The sequence below is a fragment of the Hyalella azteca genome, unplaced genomic scaffold (assembly GCF_000764305.2).
Source record: "Hyalella azteca isolate HAZT.00-mixed unplaced genomic scaffold, Hazt_2.0.2 contig17243, whole genome shotgun sequence".
NCBI lineage: Eukaryota > Metazoa > Arthropoda > Malacostraca > Amphipoda > Hyalellidae > Hyalella > Hyalella azteca.
The window spans coordinates 258,656-273,058 of NW_025947034.1; the positions used below are offsets into that span (position 1 = coordinate 258,656).

A 14,403-nucleotide genomic window follows, 5' to 3' on the forward strand; every position below is an offset into this window, starting at 1 on the left:
TGCTATAGGGGCCAGCAGTTGTGATGGCCGAGCAGTTGTGATGGTCCGGCAGTTGTGATGGCCCAGCAGTTGTGATGGCCCAGCAGTTGTGATGGCCCAGCAGTTGTGATGGCCCAGCAGTTGTGATGGCCCAGCAGTTGTGATGGCCCTGCAGTTGTGATGGCCCAGCAGTTGTGACGGCCCAGCAGTTGTGATGGCCCAGCAGTTGTGATGGCCCAGCAGTTGTGATGGCCCAGCAGTTGTGATGGCCCAGCAGTTGTGATGGCCCAGCAGTTGTGATGGCCCAGCAGTTGTGATGGCCCAGCAGTTGTGATGGCCCAGCAGTTGTGATGGCCCAGCAGTTGTGATGGCCCAGCAGTTGTGATGGCCCAGCAGTTGTGANTCCCCTTCTCTTCCCCTTCTATTCCCCTTCTCTTCCCCTTCTCTTCCCGTTCTCTTCCCCTTCTATTCCCCTTCTCTACCCGTTCTCTTCCCCTTCTCTTCCCCTTCTCTTCCCGTTCTCTTCCCCTTCTATTCCCCTTCTCTTCCTATTTATTTCCCCTTCTCTTTCTCTTCTCTTCCCCTTCCCTTCCCCTTCTTTTCGCCTTCTCTTCCCCTTCTATTCCTCTTCTCTTCCCCTTCTCTTCCCCTTCTCTTCCCCTTCTCTTCCCCTTCTATTCCCCTTCTCTTTCTATTTATTTCCCCTTCTCTTTCTCTTCTCTTCTCTTCTCTTCCCTTCTCTTCCCCTTCTCTTCCCCTTCTATTCCCCTTCTCTTCCCTTTCTCTTCCCCTTCTCTTCCCCTTCTCTTCCCCTTCTCTTCCCCTTCTCTCCCCCTTCTCTTCCCCTTTCCTTCCTCTTTTCTTCCCCTTCTCTTCCCCTTTTCTTCCCCCTTCTCTTCTCTGTCTAGCTTTTAAACTTCACTACACAAAATTTTTCGACCTTCAAAATCGCAGTCATATCGCAATCCAAACTTTTCGCATCCTTCACCCGTTGCTCCTTGCATTTCTAACCCCCAATCAAATAAAATTTAATCGTCCCGCGTCCACGCAAAAGTTAAAAAAAAAATTCATAAAGGAAGAATTCAACAAAATTCGCTTGTTAGAACAAAAATTTTGTTGAAAAACTGCAAAAATCTACTGTGTCCCTGGCCAGAAAGTTATTAAAGGCTAACATTAAGAAAAAAAGACGGTTGTGTAAAATTTTATTAGCAAACCGGAAAGACTAGGAACACACGTGACGCTTTTTATCTGGAAAAATTAAATTCATTATATTCATATTCATTAACGTTTTCATTGTTCAGAGGCTCGAGACATCGCTCTTGTTTTCTTAAATCTGATGACCGAATCTTTCTTAGATCAACAGAATAAACTATACGGGGATTTACAAACTATAAAACCGCGACCCTATCGGAAAAATAAACGTTTAATGGAGAAAGCTTTGTGGCTGATGATGTGGCCGAGTTTTAAGTCTTTGTTCTTCCTTACATTAAAAAAGTTTTCTTTTTAGACATCTCTTGCAGACGTCAATTGACTTCATAAAAGAACTCAATAAAAGTCGTCTTTTTTCCAGCTCCCACACACACAAAACACACCCAAAAAAATAACAAAACATATCGAGGATTCACCTCCATTTGAGCAATGAACACAAATTACAAGTTTTAACACTATTCATAAAATATCCCTAATTTTATTTACAAAATTGTATGAAGACATTTCATGTCGCTCGATTACTTTGTTCGCAATATCGAAGGCTATAATTTGTATATTCATTACCTGAGACCATGCAGTTATTTTTAAAAAATGTATATAATTTTCGCATTAACTTTTCAAACTTTATTCTCAATTGTCACCGACAGCTCGTATATTATCTTCGAGACTCATTTGTATTAGATTCGATTCAAATTCTGTAAATGCGTTATGATTTGTGAATACATATATTTTTCATTTAATTTTCAGAACACAATTCAACATAACATTTCTCTTAGAGCAAAAACTTTAGTAGCTTCTTAACTGAAAATTTCTTATAATGTCTCTCATAATCTGATGGCCCGCTGTGTGCCGAGTTAAATAGCAAACTCCCCATTCAAGCTTCATAACAAACAAATTTACAACTCGAAAATATTTTCTTGGACTAGATTTTATTATTGAACCAACTCGAAATTGCCTTAATTATCTCTATGAGCGACAACATATTTGAACACTGCTACAACATTCTTGATTAGAGAAGAACTCTTTGAATTCGTAAAAAACTACATACGATTGGGTGAACATGAACAATTGCTTTTAAAATAATTATCTTGAGCTTAGCTTCAGTTAGTATGGCTTGAAACAATTTTAAAAAGTTCATACAGTATTTTCTTTAAATTTTTATCCATTATTCATTGCTGAACGTAAATAAAACAAAAAATTTTATTCATTTTTCGTTCACGAGTCACAAATACGCAGATATTTGCCGAGATTTCCGTTTCATCTCAAGTTCCACGCCAATATAATTAGAGAACACATAATAAGCTGGTGAACTTTACTCCAGTCCGCACTATACCAGTTAGACCAAATTTTCTACCCACGCTGGCAGCTCGGAAGTTTTTTTTCTGTCAAAACTCTCAGTTGGGAAAAAATTTCCAGTCCACTCACCCAGCTGAGGAAAAATGTTCCAGTCTACACCTTCTACTTTGGATCATTTATCCAGTCCAATTCTCAAGTGGTTTGTCCCCCAGTGAAATTCAGTCCTCCGGATGGATAAAACGAAGGAGCGGCCATCATTTGAGAGAAATTTGAGCCATTTTCATCCAAACCGTGCGGTTGTCCCAAAACTTGGTTGCTATAAAAAGATCCTTGGTAGGGTTGACTGTAGGACACCGTTGGGTGGAAGTTCGATGTGAAGCTCGAATGGTTGAACCCAGCGTGAGACTGAGAACCACGAGCCTGGTTCGAGCACTCCATGGACTGGTGGGAATATTCCAAGAACTGGGAATAATTCCCGACGTTTTGAACGGGCCCCAGCGACCCGTTGAGTCCCGACGATGAGTTGAGTCCCGCTGACCCACCGATTCCAGATGGCCCGTTGACGCCCGTTGACCCGTTTATTGCAGACGTACCGTTCATGGAGGTATTTTGAGTGGGATGGAGACCGGACACGGACGGGTTAACTGGCTGACCGTCCCGTACGAGCACGGGCACGGGAACTCGTCTTGGAGACGTCATGTGTGATAACGGGCCCATCATTCCCCCTAAACATGGCCCGTTAGAGTCCGTTCTTTGTTTCTTTGTTTTGTAGCGGTGGTTTTGGAACCATATCTTTACCTGTCAAATTCAAAGGTAAAAATTATATCAAATGCTGGTGATTCCAATTGAAAATCAATGCAAAACAGTCGAGAAGAACCCAAACAATAAAAAAATTCAATGCAGCTAACAATATGAGCTGAGAAAATTTTGTCGATTTCAAACTTGTATTCAATTTTTATAGATTTTTAAAAAACCATAAGCTGACCATAACAATTTTCGAAATTAATGTTTTGCACTCTATTAGTATTATTCCACAGAAAAATCACTTGAAGACCGCTAATTTCATTCAGTTCATTGATGGTACACATAAGATCTAATCAAATATTATATAATGTAATTGAAAGTAAATAGCATCATTAATGTGAATTGATGGTATGAGCATGTACACTCAAAAAATGAGTGAAACTGCGTCCTAATACAGATTATAGGTTTGTTTCTGTGTAGATAATCGTGACCCAGTTTTGCTCGGCAAATGGAAGCATCAGCACCATGTGCAGCACGTGTATCGCGTGTTGGACAATAGTATCCATTCATTTTCTGGGTGTAAATATCTGCCATTTGATAACTGTGTATGCTAGTGAATGTGGGGGTGAGGGGGGGGGGGGCTTATAGGAGGTGAGGGTAATGAGGGGATGAAGGGGTGAGGGAGACTTATGGGAGGTGAGGGTAGTGAGGGGGTTAAGGGGTGAGGGAGTTACCTGTGTGGGGGTGAGGCTAATTAGCGCTGCTAGGTGCTCCCGCTCGGGCGCCGACAGGTAGCGCTGCTGTCGGAACCTGCACGCCAATTTGCATATCAAAATGAAAATTGATTTACTACGAAATTTATGAAATTCGAAGTCATCAATACAAACAAAATTATTCAAGACAATCAAAAACTGTTCGAAAGTTACGCCTGCCCTGACTTTTGAATGCACTAAGCCTGATCTATTGTCCTGGACTTGGCTCCTCTACATTAACTTCACTATGAATATATCAGGATTAAAGTAATATATAGTTCCAGTGTAACAATCTAGTTACAGCTGCCTAACAATCAACCTCAACTAAAATATTTTTACGGTTTCATTTGACGCTGCAGAATTTTCGAAGCGATACTGCAAGTTACGGTATAGGTAAAGTTTTAATTATGCAAATTTTGTAAATGCAAACGTAGAATTTATAACAGCTCCATACCAATTTGAGTGCGTCTTACTAATCACATATAAATTATGTTGTGTCGTCATTATGATGTAATAATGGTGTAAACTTCTAACTCCCACAGGACAGTGCCAGCCATTGTTCCGTTACTTAATTTTGTTGTATATACAAAAATTTTAAAAGCAAAGAAAACGTCAAGTAAATTTTATCATGTCGTCATTGATCACGTATTGTAGTCTCTGTTTTAGCACAGAATTTTTGTTATCGCTTCTTCACGCTCTGACTTTCACTGTCAGTCACTCCGCATCTGTCACGAGTCATCGAATGGACGTAATATTAATTCATATTCACTATCGTATTTAAATATTCCATAATTCACTACTTGACGAATACCATATTTTAGTTGATGGACCGGCCAGCTTATTGTCGACCGACCAGTGGGGATTTCGGTCGATGGATCGCAATTTAGACATAAGCGTCAAATCGAATATTGGTAATTCTCAAATGCAAATCAGATAAATGTAAGTGTCATACTCGATTTGTATATATTATTTTCTATAGGTTCTTTACGTTGATATATATCACCTCCTCTCGAGCTCGTTGGTCTGTGCCTTGCTGAAGAGGATCCGGCGCTTGCGTTTCTTGCTCGGCGGGTCCGCGTCGCCGTCCGCTGCTTCTTCTGCCTCGCCGTCCGACAGCGCGTCTGTCCGCACAATAATTAATATTGAATATATTGCCCATGAATATTATGCAATTAATATTATTAACATTAACGTCTGTCCGCACATTAATTAAAATTCAATATATTGCCATGAATATAATGCAATTAATATTATTAACATCGGTACCATGATATTCAGCACTGGTCTTATCTAATGTAAGTGGACTGACAATAAGTGTTCAACACATATTTTCCCGAATCCCTTCATGAGGCGAAATGTGAGTATTTTACTCGTACGTAGCACTAGTTTTACTAGAAAATGTGTATTAAGCTCTAAATTTCAGCATGATTTGATTTTTTAGTATTTTGTTTAATTAGTGCGGTGCTTGCGGCAACAGTGCAACGCGGCAAGCTCATAACAGTGCAACGACATTGTTTGTTGCTTCTAGCATTGCTGAAGGAAATATTATTTTATTCATAATTGTTAAGATTGATATCGATAATATCACAATAATATATTTCTATGAGTCTACTTTCTACTTTGTTTATTATTATCCATTTGTAGCTGGTAAGTCTTCTACCAAACATCTGTCGCATTAACAATTAATAGCTATTAATAAACCCCATACAGCACTATATCGGGGAATTTCATGGGATTGCTAAAGTAAAATATTATGTCTACATAATGTAACTTACGCAAATAATATAGCTAATAATGTATTTTAAATAATTATCTACGTAGATTAATGCGAAGCCTATTATTACCTCTTCATCGCGTAAAAAGGACATGTATATAGGGTTAATCGTTTCTGATGATATACCTACTAGAGTATCGGGATATAGACGGTCCTTACAAAGATCAAACTAACAGCTATATTTCTTTACAATTAAATATATTACGAGTACAATAAATAAAGACTAACAACAATAGGTAAGAGAGGCTTATTAATTACTTAAATGGGTTTTTCAACTCAAACATACCCTCCAACTTGGATTGAGTTGAGTCTGGTTGCGAATGTTGTTGATGCTCAGGGGACGTCTTCGGATCAAGATATGTCATAGGTCTATGTTGTTCACCGTCCCTATGTTGATCTACCACTGAACTATTAGCATGGTACTGGCCTACATAGTTGTAAGCTGGTAAATGGTGCGATGGTTTACTACTCAGATGGTTACTACCACTCCTGAACAGCTGGTCGTGATACGATTGGTAGGTTGAATCGTAGGTTGGAAATGGGTTGGGTTGAGGTAATAGGTTCTCTTGGTGTGGTAGAGAGAGGTTAGGAGATGTGATGTGAGCTGGGTTAGGTAGAGAGTGCTGATGTATTTGATGTGGTTGGGTGGTTGAAATTTGGTTGGATATTTGGGTGTAGTTTGGCAGGTTGGACTGCAGGTTGAGATTTGGTTGAGTTGAAGTAAGCATTGAAGCCTGGTGAAGCGGGCGCGATTCACCTGTAGAAGGACTGCAGCCTGCGTGGCAGATGTACTTAGGTTAGTGAATAATTCATTGATTTATCACAATGCAATCGAATTAATAGAATTTTTAATCCAGTAATAAAAAACCTTTGAAATTTATCGTCGAATCAAATAACTATCATTTGAAAATATTTGTTCATTTGTTCATATAAATTAATCATCCCTACTTTCTAGTGGCTTATAATTGATGAAAAAAGGATTCTTAATTCTGGCTATCCTACTCCAGTAATAAGCATCGTGGTTAAATCAATGAATTCATGGTTAACAAACCCGAGTCTAAATACTTATAGAAGTCTTCCACCAAACCGAGCTTCAATAAAATACGCATTTCAAGTGTGGTCGTCCTATTGTAATTCAATAATATCTCAAATGCCTAATATTTGGATAAGAAGATAGTAACTTGTATTAACACAACGCATACTCTGAACAAACCTGGGCTGGGGTCAATGGGTACGCCGACCGAAGAACCAATTCCTGTCTCGACGTTCCGAAAATTTGCACTTGAACTGAAAAAAAGCTCGTTTTGATACGCAGTTTCTCCTGGCTTGACGTCGCTTGCATATAACGAAGATCTGAGTAGACTTGAGGGTAGACTGGAAGTAGATATTGTAGGAGGATCGCTGACGGAAGGAGTAGACGGGACAGACTGTGGTTGAAAAGTTGGGGTGAAAGTAGTTGAGGTGAGTGTGGGAGAGTAAGAAGAAAGAAGGTCTGACTTGGAGAAGGAGATTGAAGAAGGGCACGATGAAGGCGTTAGTGGATTTAAAGGTGAAGTCGAGGATTGAATGGATTGAAGGGGGGAAGGGAAAGGAATTTGCAAAGGTGAGAAGCTGGGATCTGACGTAGGTACGGCCACCGGTCGGCAATCTGGGGAAGCAGAGTTTTGTTAAAGAATCTCTTGATTTTCAGTGTATATTTACATTTTTACAAGAGATTTTTATCTCTTGTAAAACAATTAAACTTTCAGGCATTTACCAATGATCTAGATACTCTAATATTCAATCTTACGATAATACAATAAAGGGTACACTAAAACGAATAACCTGGTCAAGTCATATCATTGGAAGGGTAACTACAAATAAGCTGAAGAAGTATCAGGAGATATTTAAATAAAGGACAAGGGTACTGAAGACGTCTGGAAACCAAAAAGATCGAAGCAAATCGATTCAGTAAAGTTAATACTTCCTTCCTTGCTAAATCATTTCCATGCGCTAACTACTTAAAATTGTGGTTAAGACCATGCAAGCATTCAGAGAAATCAGTGAGAAATTGTCCAAACAGCTAAGCACTTATGCCCTTGTGTGGGTCACCTTGATTCAGTTTTCCCGATAAAAGAACGTATCAGTGCTACATGGAGAAATTGAGTCACGATTTGGACAATATGACTCGTTAATTTTTTTTAATATGTATAAATTCAGCTTATAAGGAAAGGCCGCAGAAGCCACTAATTTCGTACAATTATTAATTTACGTACAAGAAAAAGCCCAAAATATGGCAAACTATTCCAAATGCAGCCAAAATCAGAAAAAAATGGCTGAACTCAATTTTTATCTATTTCAAAATGTTTTCATTCATCATTATCAGAAATTGAATGACATGGAGAAAAATAATCCAGTTATTGTTTTTTATTGAATGCGACAAATTCCTTGTTTAACTTTCATGCATCCCAAAAACCCAAAACAAAGGTAAAATTTCGAGCCTTGGCAATAAATGTTGTTAGAGAAGTGATCGGAAAATTCGAACGAATATAGGTAAAAAAAAATCCGATTTGGTGAAATTATATATCACCGCATATCCCATATTGTGTACTTCATTGTATCATCTAATTCTCTATCTTCGGTCTGTTTCAACAGACCGAAGTCTGTTGAAACAGACTGTTGTTGTTCTTCGGTCTCACTTTTATTCAACATATCGACGATATAGTAAAGATAAGAGATAACGCAACGCTAAATATTCGCTTCATTTCGAATTAATTCAAATACAAATTCCTTCAGAATTAAAACGTCACTTAAATTATGCAATATCATTCAGCAAAGTGTCTTTTCAGTGACACGTTCATTCACTTCATTCTTTATCCTGCCCTAGAGAATGTATATCAATATAAATATCAATATTATTAACTAATAATAGTGATAATAAATACCAATATTATTATTAATATTCAGCAAAAATATTGATAAACAAAAATTAGTTCAAAACACATTGCCTTTTTGCCTCATCTACTACATGATCTTCATTGCCTTATTTCTTCTATATTATCCCGCAAAAATAAACCAAACTCAGGATAAACTATGAAACAAAAAAATCCGCGCTGTTTGTAGCTTATGTTTTAAGTGTAGGAATATTTCAGTGTCCCTCAGTTCCGTCTCGTAGGATATCTTCATCAGAGGACCGAGGACATCCTTCCCTTCTCAACAAAAAGAGAAAGCAATAATATAAAAAAGACGCAGCCCCTCGGTCGGAAAAGACAATTTTGTCGCATGCAGGTCTGTACGTTTCCCTCGGGCGACCCTCATTAAGTAAAAAAGCGTCTTCCCTTTAGCGACTTTATGACCTGGAATTAACTGACCCTCATCCGACACCGGTATTTATTGCGAGGGTCGCATCCTGCGCGCCCGGCCTGACTGTCGTCTGCTGTCTGTACTGTTTGTACTGTCTGTACTGTCTGTACTGTCTGTACTGTCTGTACTGTCTGTACTGTCTGTACCGTCTGTACTGTCTGTACTGTCTGTACTGTCTGCACTGTCTGTACTGTCTGTACTGTCTTTACTGTCTTTACTGTCTTTACTGTCTTTACTGTCTGTACTGGCTGTATACTGTCTGTATAATGCCAGTATACTGTCTGCTATGTACTGTCTGTTGTATACTGTCTGCTGTATACTGTCTGCTGGCTGTGGTCTGCAGTCTGATGTCTGACACTCACTGTTTGCTAAATGTTCATCAAGTTTGGCTTCTTACTCTGTATGGTCTTCTGTTTGCTGTCTTCCTTCAGTTTCTTGTCTATATTACTGTTTCCGGGCTACTGTTAACAACCTACTGTCTACTTGTTATTGTCTGCCGTCAACTATCTGCTGTGTACTGTGATTTACTGTTAACATTTCACTCTATACTGTATACATTGGAACAAGTCATTGCTTACTGTACAACAAAAACGGTTTATTGTTTACTATTTTTTCACAGATGTCAAGAATAATTGCTCAATGTCTGTGTTCTGCAGTGGCGTGTATAATGTTATTATGCCAGTTGTATACCGTCTACTGTCTGCTGTACCGTCCACTGTCTGCTGTACCGTCTACTGTCTGCTGTACCGTCTACTGTCTGCTGTACCGTCTACTGTCTGCTGTACCGTCTACTGGCTGCTGTACCGTCTACTGTCTGCTGTACCGTCTACTGTCTGCTGTACCGTCTACTGTCTGATGTACCGTCTACTGCCTGATGTACCGTCTACTGTCTGCTGTACCGTCTACTACCTGATGTACCGTCTACTGCCTGATGTACCGTCTACTGCCTGATGTACCGTCTACTGTCTGATGTACCGTCTACTGTCTGATGTACCGTCTACTGTCTGCTGTACCGTCTACTACCTGATGTACCGTCTACTGCCTGATGTACCGTCTACTGCCTGATGTACCGTCTACTGCCTGATGTACTGTCTACTACTGTCTGCTGTAGTTTGCTTGTCGTATTATGGCGGTTGGATGCTGCGTCCTGGTTTCTTTATGCATGCATATCTTATTTTTATGTTAGATTATCTATGTACATTCTACGGTGCAATTATCTGCTTTACTACACATTACAGAAATGTTACCCTGTTACTCGAGTAATAACAAACAATTACCCAACGTATATTCAATGTATGAGATGTATATACAGGACGTAAAAATACAATTTATACATGCGCACGAAAATATAATATCCCACCATGCACATGTGATTCGTTATTTCCGGTGCTGCGACACACTCGCCACACATTTACTTCAGTCTCCACTAACAAATTTTCTGTGTGTAGAAGAGCTTGAGGAAAAATCTACGGAATTTGTTACTCATGTTTGGTTTAAATGAGTGGCTTATGCAATTTTTCCCTAACTTGTCCAGAGTCGCGACTGCTCTGCAGAGTCAGCATTAGTTGTTTGTGAAGTCTCAAACTAATAATCCTTAGTTTACACATTAATTATTTAGCAGAGGGGAGAGCAAAGCTACAGTTGCTAGAGAAAGGTAAATTGGATATAAAGTATATGGATTTATCTATTCGAATTATTAAAACTCTTCGTTCACGTTGAATTGTTCATGAAGTTTCATCAATACCCGAAATTGAAGCCCAGTTTTTAGATATGTCATATATTTCAAAATTTTAAACTCGTGTTATGTTGAAGTCCTTTGCGCTCAACGTACGGCGAAACTTTAGAGAAAGTATCCTGGAGGCAACGAATATTGCTTCTGAGTTTTAATTATTATTACGAGTATTACGCAATAAATATAAATATCTCGATTAAGCATGAATATTACGCATTAACTTGGAATATCACGTATTAAGGATGAATATTATGTCTGAATTGCACCTGAAATTTTGTAGGCAATAAGTTCATAATAGCAATAAGTCTGGTGAATGTCAGTAGAAAATGATATTAATTATCAAGTAACTAATAATAGTGATTTAATACTAATTACAATGGAAGTGAATTAGTTTCAAGTCCGGTACCTGTACAAATGAGTGGGTTCAAAATAAGGTAAATATAGAAAATAACAAATATTGACACCGGGTGATATCAAGACTGATTTGAGCAAGTTTTGAAGCATATTAGTTCTGATAAACGATGAATAAATATAAAAATCTATATTTATTGCGTATGTTCAATGCTAATTGGCCTTTTGATAAATAATTATAACATAAAATAGAGCTGATGAACATCAAACCTGATAAACTTCAAGTCTGATAAACTGCTAGTGAACGTCAAAGCCTGATAAACGTCAAACCTGATAAACGTCAAGCCTGATAAACATCAAGCCTGACAAACATCAAGCCTGATAAACATCAAGCCTGATAAACATCAAGCCTGATAAACATCAAGCCTGATAACCGTCAAGCCTGATAAACATCAAGCCTGTTAAACATCAAGCCTGATAATCATCATGCCCAAGTAAAGAAATAATTAACATGCATACGAACCACTGGACGCTGCCGACGAGCCGTCACTGCCAGACGTAAGACAGGACGCTGGGCTGGTTCTGTTGAAAACTTCTGTTGTGTTGTGGTTCCTGTTGTTGATTCTACTGTTGGTGTCGTACACTTCTGTTGTGGTGTTGTTCCTGTTGTTGATTCTGCTGTGAGTGTCGTCACCGTTTTCGGCTTTACTGACCTCAAAGTTGGGGTCAACACAACTCGAGTTCTCATTCAAGTTTAATTCACTTTGAACTTCGGTTTTCACGATGGATTTGGACCACAAATCCGGTGTGACTGCAGAGAAGTTATCATAAAAGCTTCCGTATTTATCACCTTGAGTTTCTAGAAGTTTTATATCCAACTTATTGTCTTTTAATTCAGAAAATATAATGTTTTTCAGAGGGTCTGAACATTCAATAAAGTTTTCTTTGAGGAATTCGGGAGTTTGTGTCGCCTCTATTTTGACTTGGACGTCGGGGGCAGCGAGCTCCGCGGGGACGATCAGAGCAGCGTCAGAGCTGGTGCAGAGCAGCTCTGAGTCTGTGTAGGCGCCATGTCTGCACATCACAATTATGTCAACTGCGACAATAACAATGCTAGCAACAACAACAATGCTAGGAATACCCTTCCGTAATCTTCTTGATATGGCTACAATACAATAGATCGTATTTAAAAATTAATCATTCGCAGAAAAAAAATTAACATGTAAAAAATTTCTTCTCGTGAGAATCTTCACTGAAAATATTGTAATTATTCTGCAATTGCCACACCAATTAATTTTAGATAAAAATCTCCTTATAGGAACTTAGTATTGCCAACTGTCATCACTGGCAACCAATCACAATAACCGACGTTAGCTCCATGTTAACAATCATTATTAGACAATCATTAGCACATGTCTATGTCTAAAATTGTCAGATCGAAATATTAAAGCGAGATGAGAATAACCAAAAATATTTACAATTTTCAATCTCCATTATCTATACTCATTCAGTTCTATAATTTATATTGAATGTTGCTAAGGAGAAATGAACCAAAATGAACCAATTAGTTCATTCTTGCCAACATCATCGAAGTTCCTTGAAACAATAACTTGGCGAAAAGTTTCTCCTAAATTTTGAAGAACTTTTAGAAAATGAAATTGTGGTCGGTCGCTCAACCATACATTTTTGGGATCAAGTCGAATTGAAAAAAAATAGTGTAAAATATATTATATTTATGTTGATAGGCCTTTTGTGCACGGCATTAAAAGTACTGATCGAATTGTAAAAATGGGCACAACTTGATCATAGGTTGTGCACGCCTGTCATGTTGATGTGTTGCTGGTATGTCAACCAACATACACGCACCTGCCATGTTGATGTGTTGCTGGTATATCAACATCTACGCACCTGTCATGTTGATGTGTTGCTGGTATATCAACATCTACGCACCTGTCATGTTGATGTGTTGCTGGTATATCAACATACACGCACCTGTCATGTTGATGTGGTGTTGCTGGTATATCAACATCTTCTACATACCTGTCATGTTGATGTGGTGCTGGTATATCAACATCTACACCCCTGCCATGTTGATGTGGTGTTGCTGGTATGTCAACATTCACGCACCTGTCATGTTGATGTGGTGTTGGTATGTCAACATACACGCACCTGTCATGTTGAGGGGAAAGTTGAGGTGAACTCAGCAGGTTAGTCCAGCCTTGGTCTTGCCCAGGGCTGGCATGTACACTTTTCTGTACACTGAACGAACTGTTCTCACCTCCACTGTACATTACACGACCAACTAATGCTCCACAATTAGAGCATTAATCTAACAAGCGATTAACTAATATTCATTCCAACTTAATTAAAAGTAAATGAACAAGAGTTAATGATGTTCTTGAATAAGACGATAATTTCCATCATGCTTCATCAATAAATTAACATCATGTCAATCCGTGGCAAATATCATCATTAATTTGTCATCACTAATTTTAATTTAATCACTTGAGCATCTCGCTAAAATTTATGACACTTTTCCATCACGCGAGTTCACACATGAATGTTTTGATAGTGTGTTTAGAATGATCAATTCAACACGAGCGAAAAACTGCTAGACTCGTCAGGCCTTAAATCTCACTTTATTTTGCAAGAAAATTCATTTATTATTATTTTTATTTTTTTTAAACAGCGGTAGAAAATACTGCCAAATTCCTGAGCCTGCTAATTATTGTTCATATTGAAACATAAAAATATCTCTCAAGGTTGATGAGTAGCAACTTTTGGATATAAATGTATGAATACACAATAAATTTTTGAGCAAATTAAAGATGAGATGGAGAGCACGCAGCTGGTACAGCCCCTGGGTACACTGTGAGCCGCTGCCGTCAGCCTGATCTCAGAGGCAGTATCTCTGTTATCTGGTCTATTGGAGGCCTTATCTCTGCCTTATCTCTGGCACTATGAGCCCTAGAGTTCGGCTCTGATCTCAATACTACATTCAAGGATCGTTACAGATCTGCGATCGGCAATACAGGATCACGACGATTGCCCAACTCTAGATAAAACAGCCGCCCAGACCTCTTTAAAATATAATGGATAATAGAAGTTTTTTAAAGCTGTTTTACGTGATTAAGTTGATGATAATGCTGATGTTTTTTTAAAGGGTTCAAACTGTTTCATTTGAACTTTTTGATGACTATTAAGCCATTATTGTCTTTACTAAA

General features: G+C 38.5%; 1 protein-coding gene across 1 annotated transcript; it reads right to left on the reverse strand.

Annotated features, from left to right (window-relative positions):
* Positions 1-2,354: 2,354 nt before the first annotated feature.
* On the reverse strand, positions 2,355-13,755 carry LOC108673726 (homeobox protein unplugged-like). Its single transcript, XM_018161593.2, has 7 exons — positions 13,349-13,755; positions 11,703-12,253; positions 6,968-7,402; positions 6,041-6,529; positions 4,984-5,101; positions 3,963-4,038; positions 2,355-3,282 (listed from the first exon to the last, which is right to left on the reverse strand). The coding sequence occupies exons 1-7, from the start codon at positions 13,468-13,470 to the stop codon at positions 2,677-2,679; spliced, it is 2,397 nt and encodes a 798-aa protein (XP_018017082.1). The 5' UTR covers positions 13,471-13,755; the 3' UTR covers positions 2,355-2,676.
* Between the last annotated feature and the right edge of the window lie 648 nt (positions 13,756-14,403).